Below are 14,071 nucleotides of genomic sequence, written 5' to 3'. Positions count from 1 at the left end.
TAGGTTCATCTGCCTCCTGCACTTGGCCATGGCAGAGAGGATTGGGGGTCCCTCCAACAAACTACAGCTCTATGACCCATGCCTACCTCTCCTGTCTGTTGTTAGCATTTGGCTGGACTAGGGAGTGATGTTCAAGAGCTCTTTGTTCTCTGAGAGATTTAGGCAAGGAGGAGACTGGCTGTCAGTGGCAAGGGAACCAGCCCAGAAACAGAACTCTCACTTTATTCCCACACACTGGAGTTGGTCCTGGATCCCTAGAGACAGATCTGCATCTCCTAGGAGATCTGCTGCCATCATGGTCTCTAGCAGACAGACTGCCTTTCCTTGATGGTGCTTTCCAGGCTTCTGTGCTATTTCAAGAGGCTCAATGTCACCTCTGCATCAATTGAGAAGCCCTTGGTAGATAGGCTGTGTGACTCACTGGGCACCATCTCTTCCTTCTCTTGGGTTTACCAGAGAAGAGATCTGGACCATGGCTGTGCAGATAGAGCAAGCATCAGATAGAGGGCATTAAAAACAGTTCTATGGTCCTAGGGTGGAAAGGCAGATGGCAGATGAGGTCTCAAGACAGGATCCTTACTCAACCAGCTTCCAAGGCAAGGCAGGAGCCAGGGCACTTCCCATCTGAGGGGTCCCACGGACTGGTGAGACCAGTCCTTCCAAGTTGAATGAGACAGGACCTTTTCCCCAGGATGCTTGGCCAAGCCTTCCTGGGGGTCCAGTACATCTCAACCCACTGCATAGATACAGCTACAAGGCAAAACTAAGCTTGGCATGGGCAACCGATCATGAGGATGGCTGTAAGCAAGCATGTTGTCAGGATTGTTCAGGCACATTAGGAGGGGCAGCATTTGTGCATTACTTTGAAGCAGGAAACTAACAAGAGAGCAGAAGCAGCTGTACCTGGGATGGCTGTGGGCTGGGCCGAGGTCCTGAAGACAAAATGAGCCGCCTTGGATTTCCCTTGCTGGTTCTCAGCCACCACGTAGACCTCATACTCAGCATTCCAGTCCAGGGACTTGAGCATCACATGGTCACTGCCAGATGGGAGTCTGATCTCTGGTTTCCATTCGGAGGACAGCTTCTGGGAGAAATTGGCCCAAGGGACACAGAACACCAGAGAACATTAAGACACAAACCTGGGTAGATGGCTGGAACTTAGGGCAGGGAAGAATTATTGGTGCGCAATCAACAGAAATCAGAAACCATGGTAAGCCAGGTTCTTGATTCTTCATGTGTTTATAGAGACTAATTTCTGAAGATACTGCCAGGAGATCCACCTTGTGTGATTGCAGACATAAACAGCAGTGGCACCAATGTGACACTGGGCTACTCTCTTAGGCATCGTGTTACCCTACACCATGTAGGCACTCCGGGCACAAGCTGTCCCCACAGCTATGCTTTCCAATGCTGGGCATGTGTGTATCAGGGCGTCCTAGAAGAGTAATACAATGAATGTGTCTTGCGTATTTCCAAAACTGCTCCCTACTCAGGGGTGGGTGCGGCTCACCTTCCTGATGTGTGAACACCTGCACAGATCCCAGCTTTCTGCAAAATAAAACCTGTCTTTCATTGAGAGCCTACTATGTGTTGGGAACTGCACAAAAGTGTTTCCAGACATTTTTCTTTTTGTCTTCCTACAACAAGTTCGCAGGGGAAGGGAGGTTACCAGGCTCTGGCTCAATCTGATGTGGTGGAATTGACAGGGAAGTTAGGCAATTTAGGAGCCCTTCCCAAATCACAGTGCCCTACAGATTGGAGCTAAAGCGGTCTTCCTTTTCAAAAGCAGTCAGTTCAACAGTCAACTGCTGGGATTTTCCTATTCCATGCAGCCTTGCCCTGCATTTGCAATTGCAGCTGAATAGGTGAGGTGTCACAGAAATTCCACTGTCAGGCCCATCCTGGGATAATCCGAGGTCCTTCAGGAAGGCTCCTCTCAGTTCATCAGCTTGGCTTGGGCATAATTGCAGACAGGGAGCTGGAGCTGATTCTCTCTTGTTCTCATTGAATACCCTTTCTTGTTGTAACCTGTACACCCACAAGTGACTTCGAACTGGGTGTGGGTTTTAAGTTCATTGTCGAGTGATTGCCTTCCTGCCATAACAGCTATGGACAGAGGCCTCAGACAGCCTCACAAGTACACAGTTTAAGTCTTGATAACCTTCAATCTTTTTACAAGGCTCCCACCCCAAAGGGGCATTGCCTAGACACACAGAAGGAGTAACAAATCTGCAAGGTGGGCTAGCAGCTATATGAGGCTCCTGACTAAAGCTGGGAGAAGAGTTCTGCTTTACCAAAGCTTCTTCCAGGAAGAATGGTTGGTGGAGCCAAGGAGAAGCCTTTAGGAATGTGCTAGAGCTTTTGCTGTGCCCTTGTCTGCTATAGAGAAATGCTAGGAGGGAGACCCCAGCTTCCATAGAGTCTAATCAGGAAGGTGGGGCTACACGGCAAGTCAGCTTGTGCGCAGGACACTGCGTGACCCTGCTTTAATTTCAAACAGGGAAAACTGAGTTGTCTCTTCTATCTCCTTTGTCTTGGTTGATACACATTATTATAGATGAAACAACCAGATTATAAGGCACATACTTCATAAGGCAAGCATATGTTGTACTTTCACATTGATAATATATAATCATTTTAATAGGCATTGAGTTTCAAAACCAAAGAGGATGGAGAAAATTTTTGAAATCTAGCATATCTTAGTATTTTGCCCCCTGTACTTTCAATGCGGACCTGCCTGGTAAAGTCACCATGGTTCTTTAGGCAAAGTGTTCCGAGGTGATCTCATGTAGGAAATAGCTGTAGCCTGTGGCCACAGCTTAGCCGTAATTACAGTGCCCATCTATAGAGGCTTCCTAGGGCCAGACACATTCCTGGCACTTTGAATTTATTATAATTAATCCTTGCTCAATAAGTGAGTTTTATTCCTATCATTACAACTGCTTAAATTGAGGTTGTGGATTAACTGGGTGACCTGTCAGATCATACGCTGATAAGCGGGCAAATTGGGACAAGATGTCTTGACTGGCTGGCTCTGAAACCTGTGCTCTGTCCGCTGGGCCACACAATAGCATAATCATGACCAGAGGCCTCTGCTTCCAGTGGGGTACTTGAGAGGGCCCGTGCAGTCCTGGCATCTTACTCCAGAATGAGGAAGCCTCAACAGTGGGTTAGGCTTTAGCGACATTAAATGAGGCTTTTCTTGCTGGGTCAGATTCCACCTGGTTTAGAAATGAAGTAGGCATGGGGGCTGAGTGCTGGACAGGGCTGCCCAGCAGCAAGCGAGCATGGCTGGAGGGTTCTGTGCTGGACTGACACCGTAAATATCCAGCCAGATGAAGATCCATATGTCTCTCCCATGCGGGCTGGTCACATAGCAGAGAGTAAGGATGCCAACTCACTGGCAAAAGCTTGCCTCTGGGCAATTTGAAGAAAGAAAGTTGCTCTGGTCCACTACTCTCTATTACCTATTATTCGGAACCATAGGCTACCCCAGTGCCCAGAAACTGCTTATAAATCGCTCAGTAGTTAGATGTCATCATAAAACCTAACAGGAGAGTGATTCCCAGTTTAGGGGGTTGGGGACAAAAGGCAAACCATGGGACTCTCAGATGGGTGATGAGCAAACTTGAAAGAAGGGGCTTAGCGCCAGGTCCCCTGTTTGCAGAACTGGACCAGGCTGGGTGGAGCAGTGCTGAGCAGGGAGGGATGTAGCCTTGCTTTCAGACCTTAGGGCCACCATGGGCAGGGGCCTGAGGCCTGGATGGCAATGTTGGCTTCCCCAGCTAAGGCGGGGCAACTATCGGTTGCTGCTCCAGTGACTCCAGCTGTAAGGCTGACTTCTCAGGTTCCCATGCAGGGAGCCCGCCGGTCTTCCCACAGCACACACTTTATCAAAGGTAGTGATTGCTAAACAGCAGCAAGACCTTTGTAAAAGGCACCAGAGGATGGTAAAGAAGGTTTGTTGACAAGTTTCAGGAAAAAAAGAATGAGGCATGAGTTTGTGACTCCCATGAACTCTATCAGCTCTATGTCTGTCTTGAGACTAGAGGCGCTGCCCAGGGCCGCTGAGCCACTGGCCAAACAGAGAAGCTGGTCCCACCCTTCTCCTCCCTCCACCCGGCAATGCACATAATTGTCTTAATCATATGAGAGCTGCAGCCATGGGTTGGGAGGTGACTCACCGCTCGGTACTTGACCAGGTAGTGTCTGATGGGGGAACCGCCGTCATCCTGCTTGATCAGGTTCACCTTAATAGAGTTCCCATCCTCTCCCATCTGCCCTTCGAGCTTAGGTGCACTGGGTTCCCCTGAAACAGGCAGTGAATTCAAATGAACTCCAGTCCATGGGATGACAGCCAATCCATCAGAGGGGGTGCAGTGGCAGGAGGGGGATGGACTTTTTCTGATTTTCTCAGAAATTCAGATTGGTAAAAAGCCATACATATACAACATCAGACTCTGGCTGGGGCCTTAGAAATAGCCCAGGTGGGGAGTGCCTTTGCAGATGCCTTTCTGTTCACACAACCTTCGTACCATTTCAGTAGAAGGCATTTTCTGTCTCTCTCTCTCTGGTACCTGTATATGAAGGTTTAATTTTTATAAACCTCACACATCTAGAGAATCAGCCTGAAGAATATGGGAAAACATGTTGAGGGGAGAAAAGTTACATCATACAATTATTTTACAAAATAGTTCAGTTTCTTTTCTGGATACCTTTAACCGCAGGGAAGTCTGACTCCTAATGGGAACAAACGAGGCAGCATTTTTTTGCGACTAGCTTTCGATAAGTTAGATTTTATTACTTAGAATCATTTAAAAGTGAAAACAAGTGGCTCAGAGGGTTAAGCTGCTGCTTACAGTGCCAGTGTCCTATTAGGAATTCGCTGGAATCCTGGCTGCTCCACTTTCTTTTTTTTTTTTTTTTATTGTTGCTTACATTGTATTATGTAGTACAGAACCTAGCTCCCTGCTAATGTACCTGGGAAAGCAGAGAAGGATGACCCAAGTGCTTGGGGCCCTCTACCTGTGTCGGAGATTCAGGAGAGACTCTGGCTTTGGCCTGGTCCCAGCCCGGGCCATTGTAGTCACTTGAGGAGTGAACCAGTGGTTGGAAGAACTCTCTCTCTTGTTCTCTCCATCTTTCTTTTGCCAACTCTGCCTTTCAGACAAATAACTCTTCCCCTTCTCCCTCCGCTGAGTCTCTATTTGTGATTAAATAAAGCAGATTTGGCACTGACAAAGTGTTTTGTAAGGGGCTTGCATTTATGGCTCCACTGAGTAATTAACCTTGGCATTTTCATGTATTAGATTAACAGCCATTAAAGTCTTTTTAATTGTTAGAAGAATAAAATGTTTTTAGCTTTCTAAACAGAAAAAAAAAAGGTGATGTTCCCCTTTCTTTGCGACATATGCTAGGTTTGTAGCACTGCAAATCCAAGGTTAGGAAGGGAGATGAACTTGTATATACATAACACAGCACTAGGGCTCGGACAGTTCCACAAGAAGTAAAACTCAGACTGACTTTAAGAGAAACTATTTCATTAGTATACGCTAAAAGCAGTGAGGTGAGTGTATATCTGACACAAAAAGTTAAAATGAAGATGCAGCAGGCTTGGGAATCCTGTGCTGTTCACTTCTATTTCATGATCTCAGGGAGGAAATTTGGGAAGGCTAAGCAGTTACCTTCTGAGTGGGTCACCCTGAGAAATGGGATCACAGGCATGGGACAAGAGAGCCAGGAGTTTGTCACCAAGCTGTGGCCATCTTTAATGAAAAGATTGCTGACAAAGCTATAGACAACCTCACTACTCCAGTCAGCTAGTTGGAAATCTCCTCCAGGGGACACAAGGAAAAAACAGAAGAAACTAACATATGAGGGTGCTTCAACAAGTTCAAAGATAACGGAAGTAAAAGAAGGGTTTATTTTGTCTCAATATAATTTGTCATCTATGCCTAGGGAAGGGTCTTCAAAAGAGTCATGAAAAATGCATTATCATAAAACAGTATGCATGAGCTTAATTTTTTGATACTAAAATAAAGTTATCTTTCAATTCCATTTTCCATGAATGTTTTGAAGTTCCCTTGTGGAGTCTTAGTGTTCACACTTGTAGGGCCAGCTCTACGCACGTCACCTGGAGCTTGTTAGAAATGTGGATTCTGCTACATCTAGTTTGTGCATCCAGTTTTGGGGAGCAGTAATTTGAGAGCTCATCAAAGTTGTATATCTGGCATCTGTAGGCTTGATATCTTAGAGATATTTAGGAAAAGAGGTACCTTTGACTATTTTTTTCCCGAACCAGTAGTTCTAGAAAAAACAAAAACAGAAGCAAAAGGGCAGGCAAGGGGCTAGTGCTGTGACGTAGCAGGTAAAGCCGCTGCTTGTAACACCGGCATCTCTAATGGGTGCTGGTTCATGTCCTACCTGCTCTACTTCTGGTCCAGCTTACTGCTAACCACTGCGGAAAAGCTGTGAGAGATAGCCTAAGTGCTTGGGCTCCTGTACCCATGTGGGAGGATGGGAAGAAGCTCCTGGCTCCCAGTTTGGATCTTGACAAGTCCTGTATTTGCAGCTACCTGGGAGTGAACAAGCAGATGGAAGACCCCTCTGTCTGTCTTTCCCTCTCTGTGTGTAGCTCTTTCAATAAACAACCAAACAAACAAGCCTTAAAAAAAAGACAAAACTTGGTCTTGTTTTTTAATCCATGATCTATCTATTGCCCCAAACTGATGGTTAGGGGCAAGTAGAAATTTGAGTTAAGTATGTCAAGTTATGCTGGGTTTTCAAATTACTCTGGGTTCTTCTAAGTCATTGAATTATTATTCAGCCATGTCTACAATATTATAAATACGCAGAGCTAAAAATCAACTCCAAGTGGATTGTATTCTAAGTAGAAGACCTTGTATGATTTCAGCAATACTGAGCAAACAGAAGAACGCACAGAAATTGACAAGTTTTTTCTGACTGATTGGAGTGGCAACTCATCTAGGAGGGTTTGGAACGTGTCAAGTTTTAGCACTAGAAGTTCAACATCCTGAGAAATTCCTTAATCCCAGGCAACCTGGACCTGTTGGTAATCCTATACTGCATAGAAATGGAAATCACTCGTTATGACTTTTTGCAGTTGGAATTAATACATCACTCTGTGTCAAATGGCCTAGCTGATGTGTCTGTGTCAGGTGGCCTATCGGAGATGACCCTATGTTGGGTGGAAGAAGAGAATTTTCATTAGGAAGCATGAGTGACTCTTCCACCTGATGAGGGCTGAACCCTTCTCTAACCCTCCTGGACGTATAAGAGATTAGTTCCCAGGGGTGCTCTGCTGTGTACTCATTATTTCCTCTGAAATAAGGGGTGTGGAATTAACACCGCAAAAACAGTCAGAGCTCTGCTGCCTTGGCCAGTCACTCCGTGTCTCCCCCTATTCCACGTGGTCCCTGTGGCAGGAGCTTTCGAGGGCTCCTTCCAGCTCTGCCATTACGGTGACCCAGTGACAACCACTGCAATAGAGTGAACTAGCATCCACACCTTGGCTATTTCTCACAACACGAAAGACAGAACACAAAAGATACAGTCTCTAGTCAACTTAAAGGTGATGTACCGTAAGAACCACCTGAGGGATCTGCCTATAGCACAAACACGTCAACTTTGTGCATATCAATCTTGAAGAAATTACCTCAAGAAGTGCTATTTTGGAAAAAGATCCCTCAAGTCTCTCCAAAGACAAAGAACAAACAAACAAAAAACCAAAGCAAAACAGCTAAAACTAGCTCCTTTTTCTTTGATTTTGTTTTAGTTGGATTTTGCTTCGTTGAAATCACCATTTAAAAAATACATCACCATCATTGGGTAAAAAAATCACCAAAAAATTGTACCACAGAACTCAGTTCTCACGTTTAGCAGGGTTAAGCACTCTAGGGTGCTGCCATTTTATTGGCGTGACACCCATGTCATTCAGAAGCATGTGGATGACTTTTTCATAGCAGTTGCACACTTCATGTCACATAATGTGCAGGTGTAACATTTAGTATTTTTCCTCTGATGCGCACAATGAACATGTGCTATATATAACGAGGGACCCCATGCTCTGAAAGGAATTCAAGTTTGAAAAAAGATGAGATTTTTAAAACATTTTTGCCAAGAGGAAAGAAAATTAGTTATGGTGTTTTTTCTTTTCTTTTATTTCTTTTTTTTTAAACTAGTGAAATCCTCAGACAGCAACATAACCCATCTAGGGGCAGCATTTCTAAAGGATGACCACATTCAACTGATATTATAAAGACTCGGACCCTCTCCACTTGAAGTAAGTACATTAAGATGTGAAAAGAGTTAATTGTGTAATTAACTATCTTATTCATCTTCAGTTGTTTACTACTTTTCTTTAAAGATTCAAAAGGGGTCATGAAAACTTCCCTAAGGTCTCTGCAAGAAGGCCAGGCCCATCGGGACAGGGGGAGGAAGTGCTGCGGAGGCAATGGGACCTTAGAGCTCTGGAGGGCTCCTTGCTCTTCTGGCCACATTGGTAAGGAAATGGCTTAGAGGGTCCCAGTGGGCAGAGTATTCTGAGATGACTCTCTGATTGAAATCATTATGGGTCATTCAGCAAAACCAATATTGTAATTATTTGTACATGTTGGTTTGCAATTCAACAGTAATCGGCAGGTTGTTCTAAGAAGACCCCCTGGGGTTAATTATACCCTTGGAGTTTAGCTGCAGGCAAGAATCAAATCCCCCCACCCCAATATTTTCTGTAAAGTCTGAAATAGCAGTACCTTAAAAAGAAATCATGTCAACAGCAAACAGGCCATAATGGGTAGTGCTGGCATTTCGCAGCACAATGTAAACCATAAATGTAAGAATAAAAAGAGCAAACTATAGAGGCCACATACAGTCAGATACATCGTAGGCAACCCCTAGGAAGCCCCCTGTAGAAGCCATAATTGAAAGTATACTTCTGGCAGTGTGGATTATAGGTTGTTACCCGGTAATTATTGGGCTACTGCACCCTTAAACCGGGGTTGGCTTCAGGTCCTTCCTCTCATTGCAGAAGCCCTGGGGTTAAAAAAAATTCCAGAACAAAAATTACACAAGTCTGGGGCATCTGGGCAGCTTTTATGAATTTTAGAGGGTAAACATTATCCTGCCTCTCACTCGAAGAAGACTAAGCACCAAGAGTCAAATCTGGGGATGAAACTTCGAGGAACTGATACCCCAAAAGTCTCATTCTTACTTCCTGTCCAGTCACTCTGTCTTCTTCCCGTTCAGCATCTGCACAAAGTTTCTGTGTATGCACTTGTGGCAGATGTAGGACTTGGATTAAAATCTGGTCCTCTTCAATAGGATTCAGAATGAAAAATATTGCTCCCTTGATTTACCCCAACTCCTTGAGTTGATGGTTTCTTGTGAGCAACTGGAAAATTGTGAGTGCCTTTTTACTGTTTATTTTAAACTGTCTGAAATGTATGACTGTGCTATTCAGACTTGAGTCCTATCCGTGTTTTTCAACTCAGAAGCATTCAATCCTATCAACATGCTAGGAGTTTTCTCTTTAGGGGATTAGATAGCCCTGGAGGACTTAGGACACAGGCACCGGGCCACACATCGTTCTTCTGGAAACAGCTCTTAGTCGCAGATGTCCTACAAGTGTTCCTGAAACTTCTTACAGTGCACATACCCTTGGAGCCTCCAAGTGCTCCCTGACTCCCTCTTCTGATAGCTATCCATGAAGGCTAGGATGCCCAGTGGCTCTAAGTTCCACAGAATAGCCAGGGATTGCAAGGATGGGCATCCATTTCTCTCAAGCATTGCTCCCCAAATCAGGCCCCCAAAATAGACTCCAACACTCCTTTTCTCCTTGGCTCTCTCCAGGGTGGAGGGACTTATGTCAATATACCTTAACCCTGACACTTTGCTTCTCACTCCAGGGTGTGGCAGATGGCCTACCAGGGCACGGAGTGTGGCCTGTCTCTTGGATTTTACTAAGAAAGGATGTTTAGCTTCATGCTTTGGGGCCAAGCTTGTGAAAAACCTGGTCCCTAACTTGTTTTCAGCACCAGTTTCTCTGGGAATCAGGAATGGGAGAGTGTGTATGCAAGGGGTGGGGTGGCAAAGGGCAGCAAAAAGTACAAATGAAGCAGCCACAAATGAGTTCTGACAGCCGGAGCCACAAAAATACCAATCCCTTTCTCATGGGTATCGTGAAAACACCAACACATTAATTGAGCAATGATCTCTCTTCATTATCCTAAAAAGAAATATGACCACGAAGGTATGGCTTGCGGTTATGGGGCTGATCCAAGCTGAGGAAGTTACAGCAGAAATAACTATCACCAGCAATGAACTTGGCTCTTGCCTCCCGGGCCACAAAGGGAGCCGCTGCAGGTCTCCCAGGCTATTTCTTGGCCCCCTGACTGGTGATAAAGAAGAATGAGGCTGCTGGGGCGTTTCAGCCCATGCACTGGTAACCCTCAGGGGGAACTGGCAACTTTCAAAGGCAGCAGGGGCTCTTGGGCTCTGTCCACAGGATTCGAATGGACACACATCACTGCCTCCTCTTCAGCCCCTTCCTACTAACTCTTCTACCCTGGGATATGCCAGTACAGGGGACTCTCAGGAATAAAGGCAATTAGAGGAGAAATTCTGGGGGCAAGTCTGTGTTGATCTGCCAGACCCGGTGGCCATCCAGACACACAGCTGTAAAAAAAAATAAAATAAAATGAAAAAGAAAGAAAGAAAGAAAGAAAGAAAGAAAGAAAGAAAGAAAGAAAGAAAGAAAGAAAGAAAGAAAGAAAGAGGGTGAAAGGGGTAGTTAGTGATGTTTTCAATCTAAGAAGGAAGAGTGGGTGTTAAAGAGTTTAGTTCATCAGAATCAGCATTTCCTAGTACGAATCAGTGTCAGTAGCTAAAGAAAAAAAATCATTATGAATGGGATGGTGGGAGAAAGTAGCCGTGCTCGAACATGCAGCACCATGACAGAAGAGGGTCTTCTCATCACACACATGCTGGGGTGGGGGCCGGGGGAAGTCCCACTTACACAGAGTCCCCACTGACTGATGGGCAAGTCCATGGCTCTGAGAGTCACAGGAGGCTGCCCTGCAATGACGTAGTCCATGATGCTGGATATGAACTTGTGCATGAAGAGGGCATTTTAACTTGCTGCAGCAAACTTGACCCTGTCATCCTGGGAGAGGTGCTTTAGCTCGCTGTCATGAGCACCTGCATACAAACTTGGGCAGGCTGAGGAGTCAAAAGTCACCCTGTGGGGTGGCATCTGAAGCCTGCTTAATTTCCCTTCTTCTGATTGGCCTTACTTCATTTATTGCTGCCCAGCTAAGCTTCCGGTGGCTTGGACATCTGGCACACATTTGGCACATCCTAGGCAATGTCTTACTTAGCAGGTAGAGGAAGTTGAGAATGGTTTTGCATTCATCCACCCTTGGGTATACTAATGGGACTTGCTTAAGCTTTTTCATTTAGGCCCAAATCACCTTAGATCACTAACAACTGAAGTAAAAAAGCCATCCCCAACTGAACTTTATTTCTCTTCTCCATTCCTTCCAATTTTATTGTCCAAGGCCATCGTTGCAGCTTGCTGCCTGCCCGAGTGACAAAGCTGTGCCTGTGGTCAGAGCGAGAGGGTCTGTCCTGGCTGGGAATGTGCTTTGATGAGCGGGAGATGACAGTTTTAGCATTCTATAAGGTTCCCAGTGAGTTTTTAAGTATTGGCCAATTGACAGCCCAGCCCACAGCTAAGCTGTATTTCTAAGGCAAATTCAGGAAACTCCATCAGATATTTCTAGCCTTGCTCAACATCACAGGGCAAGTTCGCCCTTTGGAGGAGCGAAGTCATTTCTACCTTGTTAATGTGGCCATTGCTTTACTCTGAATTAGCACATTGCATAGAAACACTCAGACTTGTTTTTAAAAATAAATCAAATGGGTTACATGCCTAACATCTAGAATCTGCTCACATTTTATATGTCATGGGGAAGACCCAGACCTTTGACCACTGAGCAGTCCCCGCAAATCTGCAAAAAGCCTACACCTGCTGATGCTCAGCCTTATGAAACCCCAATGAGCCCATCCAGGCCTGCTGAGGTCTTGGCCACACCTTCAGGTGGGTGGCACCAGCATTGCCCACCCATTTTCTAACTAATTAAGAGACCACCAATGGGGAACATCTTACCTGTAGGTTCCCCACCCAACAAGGAGGGGTCAGGGAAGGCTTAAAATCCCAAGACCCTTCCTCAAACCTTTGGTCTCCCTCTCTCCCTCCTCTTTCGAGAGGCATCCCACCTCCCAGTTTACTTTCTGGAGGTGCTTCCCCTTCCCTCTCCCTTCCTTGCTTACCTGGTCCCTTCGCAAATAAACTTTTCTGTCTGCGACAGATTCTCAGCTTTTATTTCTACACTAAGCTGAGGAAAGAACCCACCGGGCATTTTTGGTAACACCCAATACCGTGAAGGGGGCTTGAGTTTGGTGAATTTCAGCTATGTTCTGCCCTCTGGCCTGAAGCAACTTATTTTTAAGAGAGGTTAGGTTTATCAGCAGGGCTTGCTTTGGGGAACATTGCTGCTTCATTTCATGCAACATCTCTTTTTGGAAACCAGCAGGCATGGTCACAGTCAAGTTTAGGAGTCTGGCTGTAAATGGGACTCAACTGAGGGCCAGAGCTGAAGTCCTCAGAGAGGGAGAATGTGCAGGGTGAATGAGAGAGAACAAACACAGGGCAGGCACACCTGGAGCACAAGACGAGGGGACAGACCAGGGACACAGACCATGCAAGACGAGCTATTGCGTGTTTCAATTCGAGTGGATGTCGCCCAATCCGTTCTCAGAGATGTGAGGCCCCATTTGGGGCTCTAGCATGCATGGGCATCTGGGCAGTTATTGGGGTTAGTTTTCTTCTGTGATCAATGCAGCCCGTATGTGTCCCAGGCATGAGGTGAAGCAACAAACTCAGCCAGGAAGAAGGGAATGCATAGACTCCCACGGTAGGGTCAGGGTCGGCATAGGTATCTGATTTCAGTGCTGGGAGCCTTGAGCAGTCACTTCCTTCTCTCTCTATGGTAAGTGAGAAATGTTTTAACAAGGTTGTGACAGTCACAATATTAACTAATTATTTTGTCACCGCTAGGTGCTTAATTAGGCTGCAATTTTATTTCCTTTGCTGCGAGGGTCAATCATGCGCTTCTTGATTACACAATCTCCATCATGGTAATTGCCAGGTGACTTTGGCTTTGATCTGTCTCCTTCCCCTCCCCGGACCCCCTTGCCTGGGGGAGGGCCACTCTGGAAAAATGACACCTCAGTAATCTCAACCACACTGTGATCATCCCAATTCCTATCTCAGAAAGTCCTCAATTTGCATGGCTGTTTTGAAACCCTCTCCTTGGTTTCCAGCAGAAATGACCTATTTCCCTGGGTAGCCTTTTCAAGGTTGTAAATGCGTTCAAGGCAATATGATTCATTTGAGTGTGGCTACAGCTTTCAGAACTACAGGAATAGGTTAAATAATGAGGCTAATCATGGGGCTAATCAAGGTCATTTACAGGCAGCCTTTCTGGGAAGTAAGCTTGATAAACTGGTAAAAAAAAAATCACGTCATTTTTACCGTGATGTGACCAAAATTCTTGAAGCCAATATTAAAGCAAAGGCTGTCAACGATATTCATATTTGTTATTTTCTGGGCTGCAAAGAATGATGTGTGTGTGAGTTGGAAATCAGAGGAAATTTCCCAAATGGCTTTGCTTGGGAAATCTGTTACAGGGAGAAATGAATCCGTCCTGGGTGCTAGGTTGTGGGCCCAGATTTATTCCACTAATCAGAACAAAGAGTTTTACCTTCTGTTCACCAGCGTGGACGACATCGCCAGCACCATGCAAGCCACATGACAAAGTCACATGATACGCACGCACATGATTGGTTGAAAGGAAAGTGGAGGAGGTCACATGGAAAATACAAAAAAATTAAAAACTGATGTAAACAATGAGCAGGGAGAAAAATCAACAACAAAATCACAGACTAAATAAAAGGAGAAATCAAATTAAATTAGCAGCATATCTAGAAAACA

At 45.4% G+C, this 14,071-nt stretch overlaps 1 protein-coding gene across 6 annotated transcripts in view; it reads right to left on the bottom strand.

Annotated features, from left to right (window-relative positions):
• The window catches only part of NCAM1 (neural cell adhesion molecule 1), a 296,800-nt gene that overhangs the window by 12,331 nt on the left and 270,398 nt on the right, over window positions 1–14,071 (bottom strand). For 4 of the 6 annotated variants that reach the window (XM_040977263.1, XM_040977262.1, XM_040977260.1 and 1 more), the window contains 2 exons: window positions 4,185–4,309; window positions 904–1,081 (listed from right to left, as the gene is read on the bottom strand). In XM_040977263.1, coding sequence (XP_040833197.1) covers window positions 904–1,081; window positions 4,185–4,309 — 303 coding nt within the window. Of the gene's footprint in view, window positions 1–903; window positions 1,085–4,184; window positions 4,310–13,841; window positions 13,845–14,071 lie in introns of all 6 variants that reach the window. The other 2 variants (XM_040977259.1, XM_040977261.1) reach the window with 2 other exon arrangements.

This window comes from Ochotona curzoniae, unplaced genomic scaffold (genome assembly GCF_017591425.1).
Source record: "Ochotona curzoniae isolate NIBS_2020 unplaced genomic scaffold, NIBS_Ocur_1.0 contig_2723, whole genome shotgun sequence".
Classification (NCBI taxonomy): domain Eukaryota; kingdom Metazoa; phylum Chordata; class Mammalia; order Lagomorpha; family Ochotonidae; genus Ochotona; species Ochotona curzoniae.
Note: the sequence above shows the minus strand (reverse complement) of the source record. Positions and strands in the feature narration are given on the sequence as shown.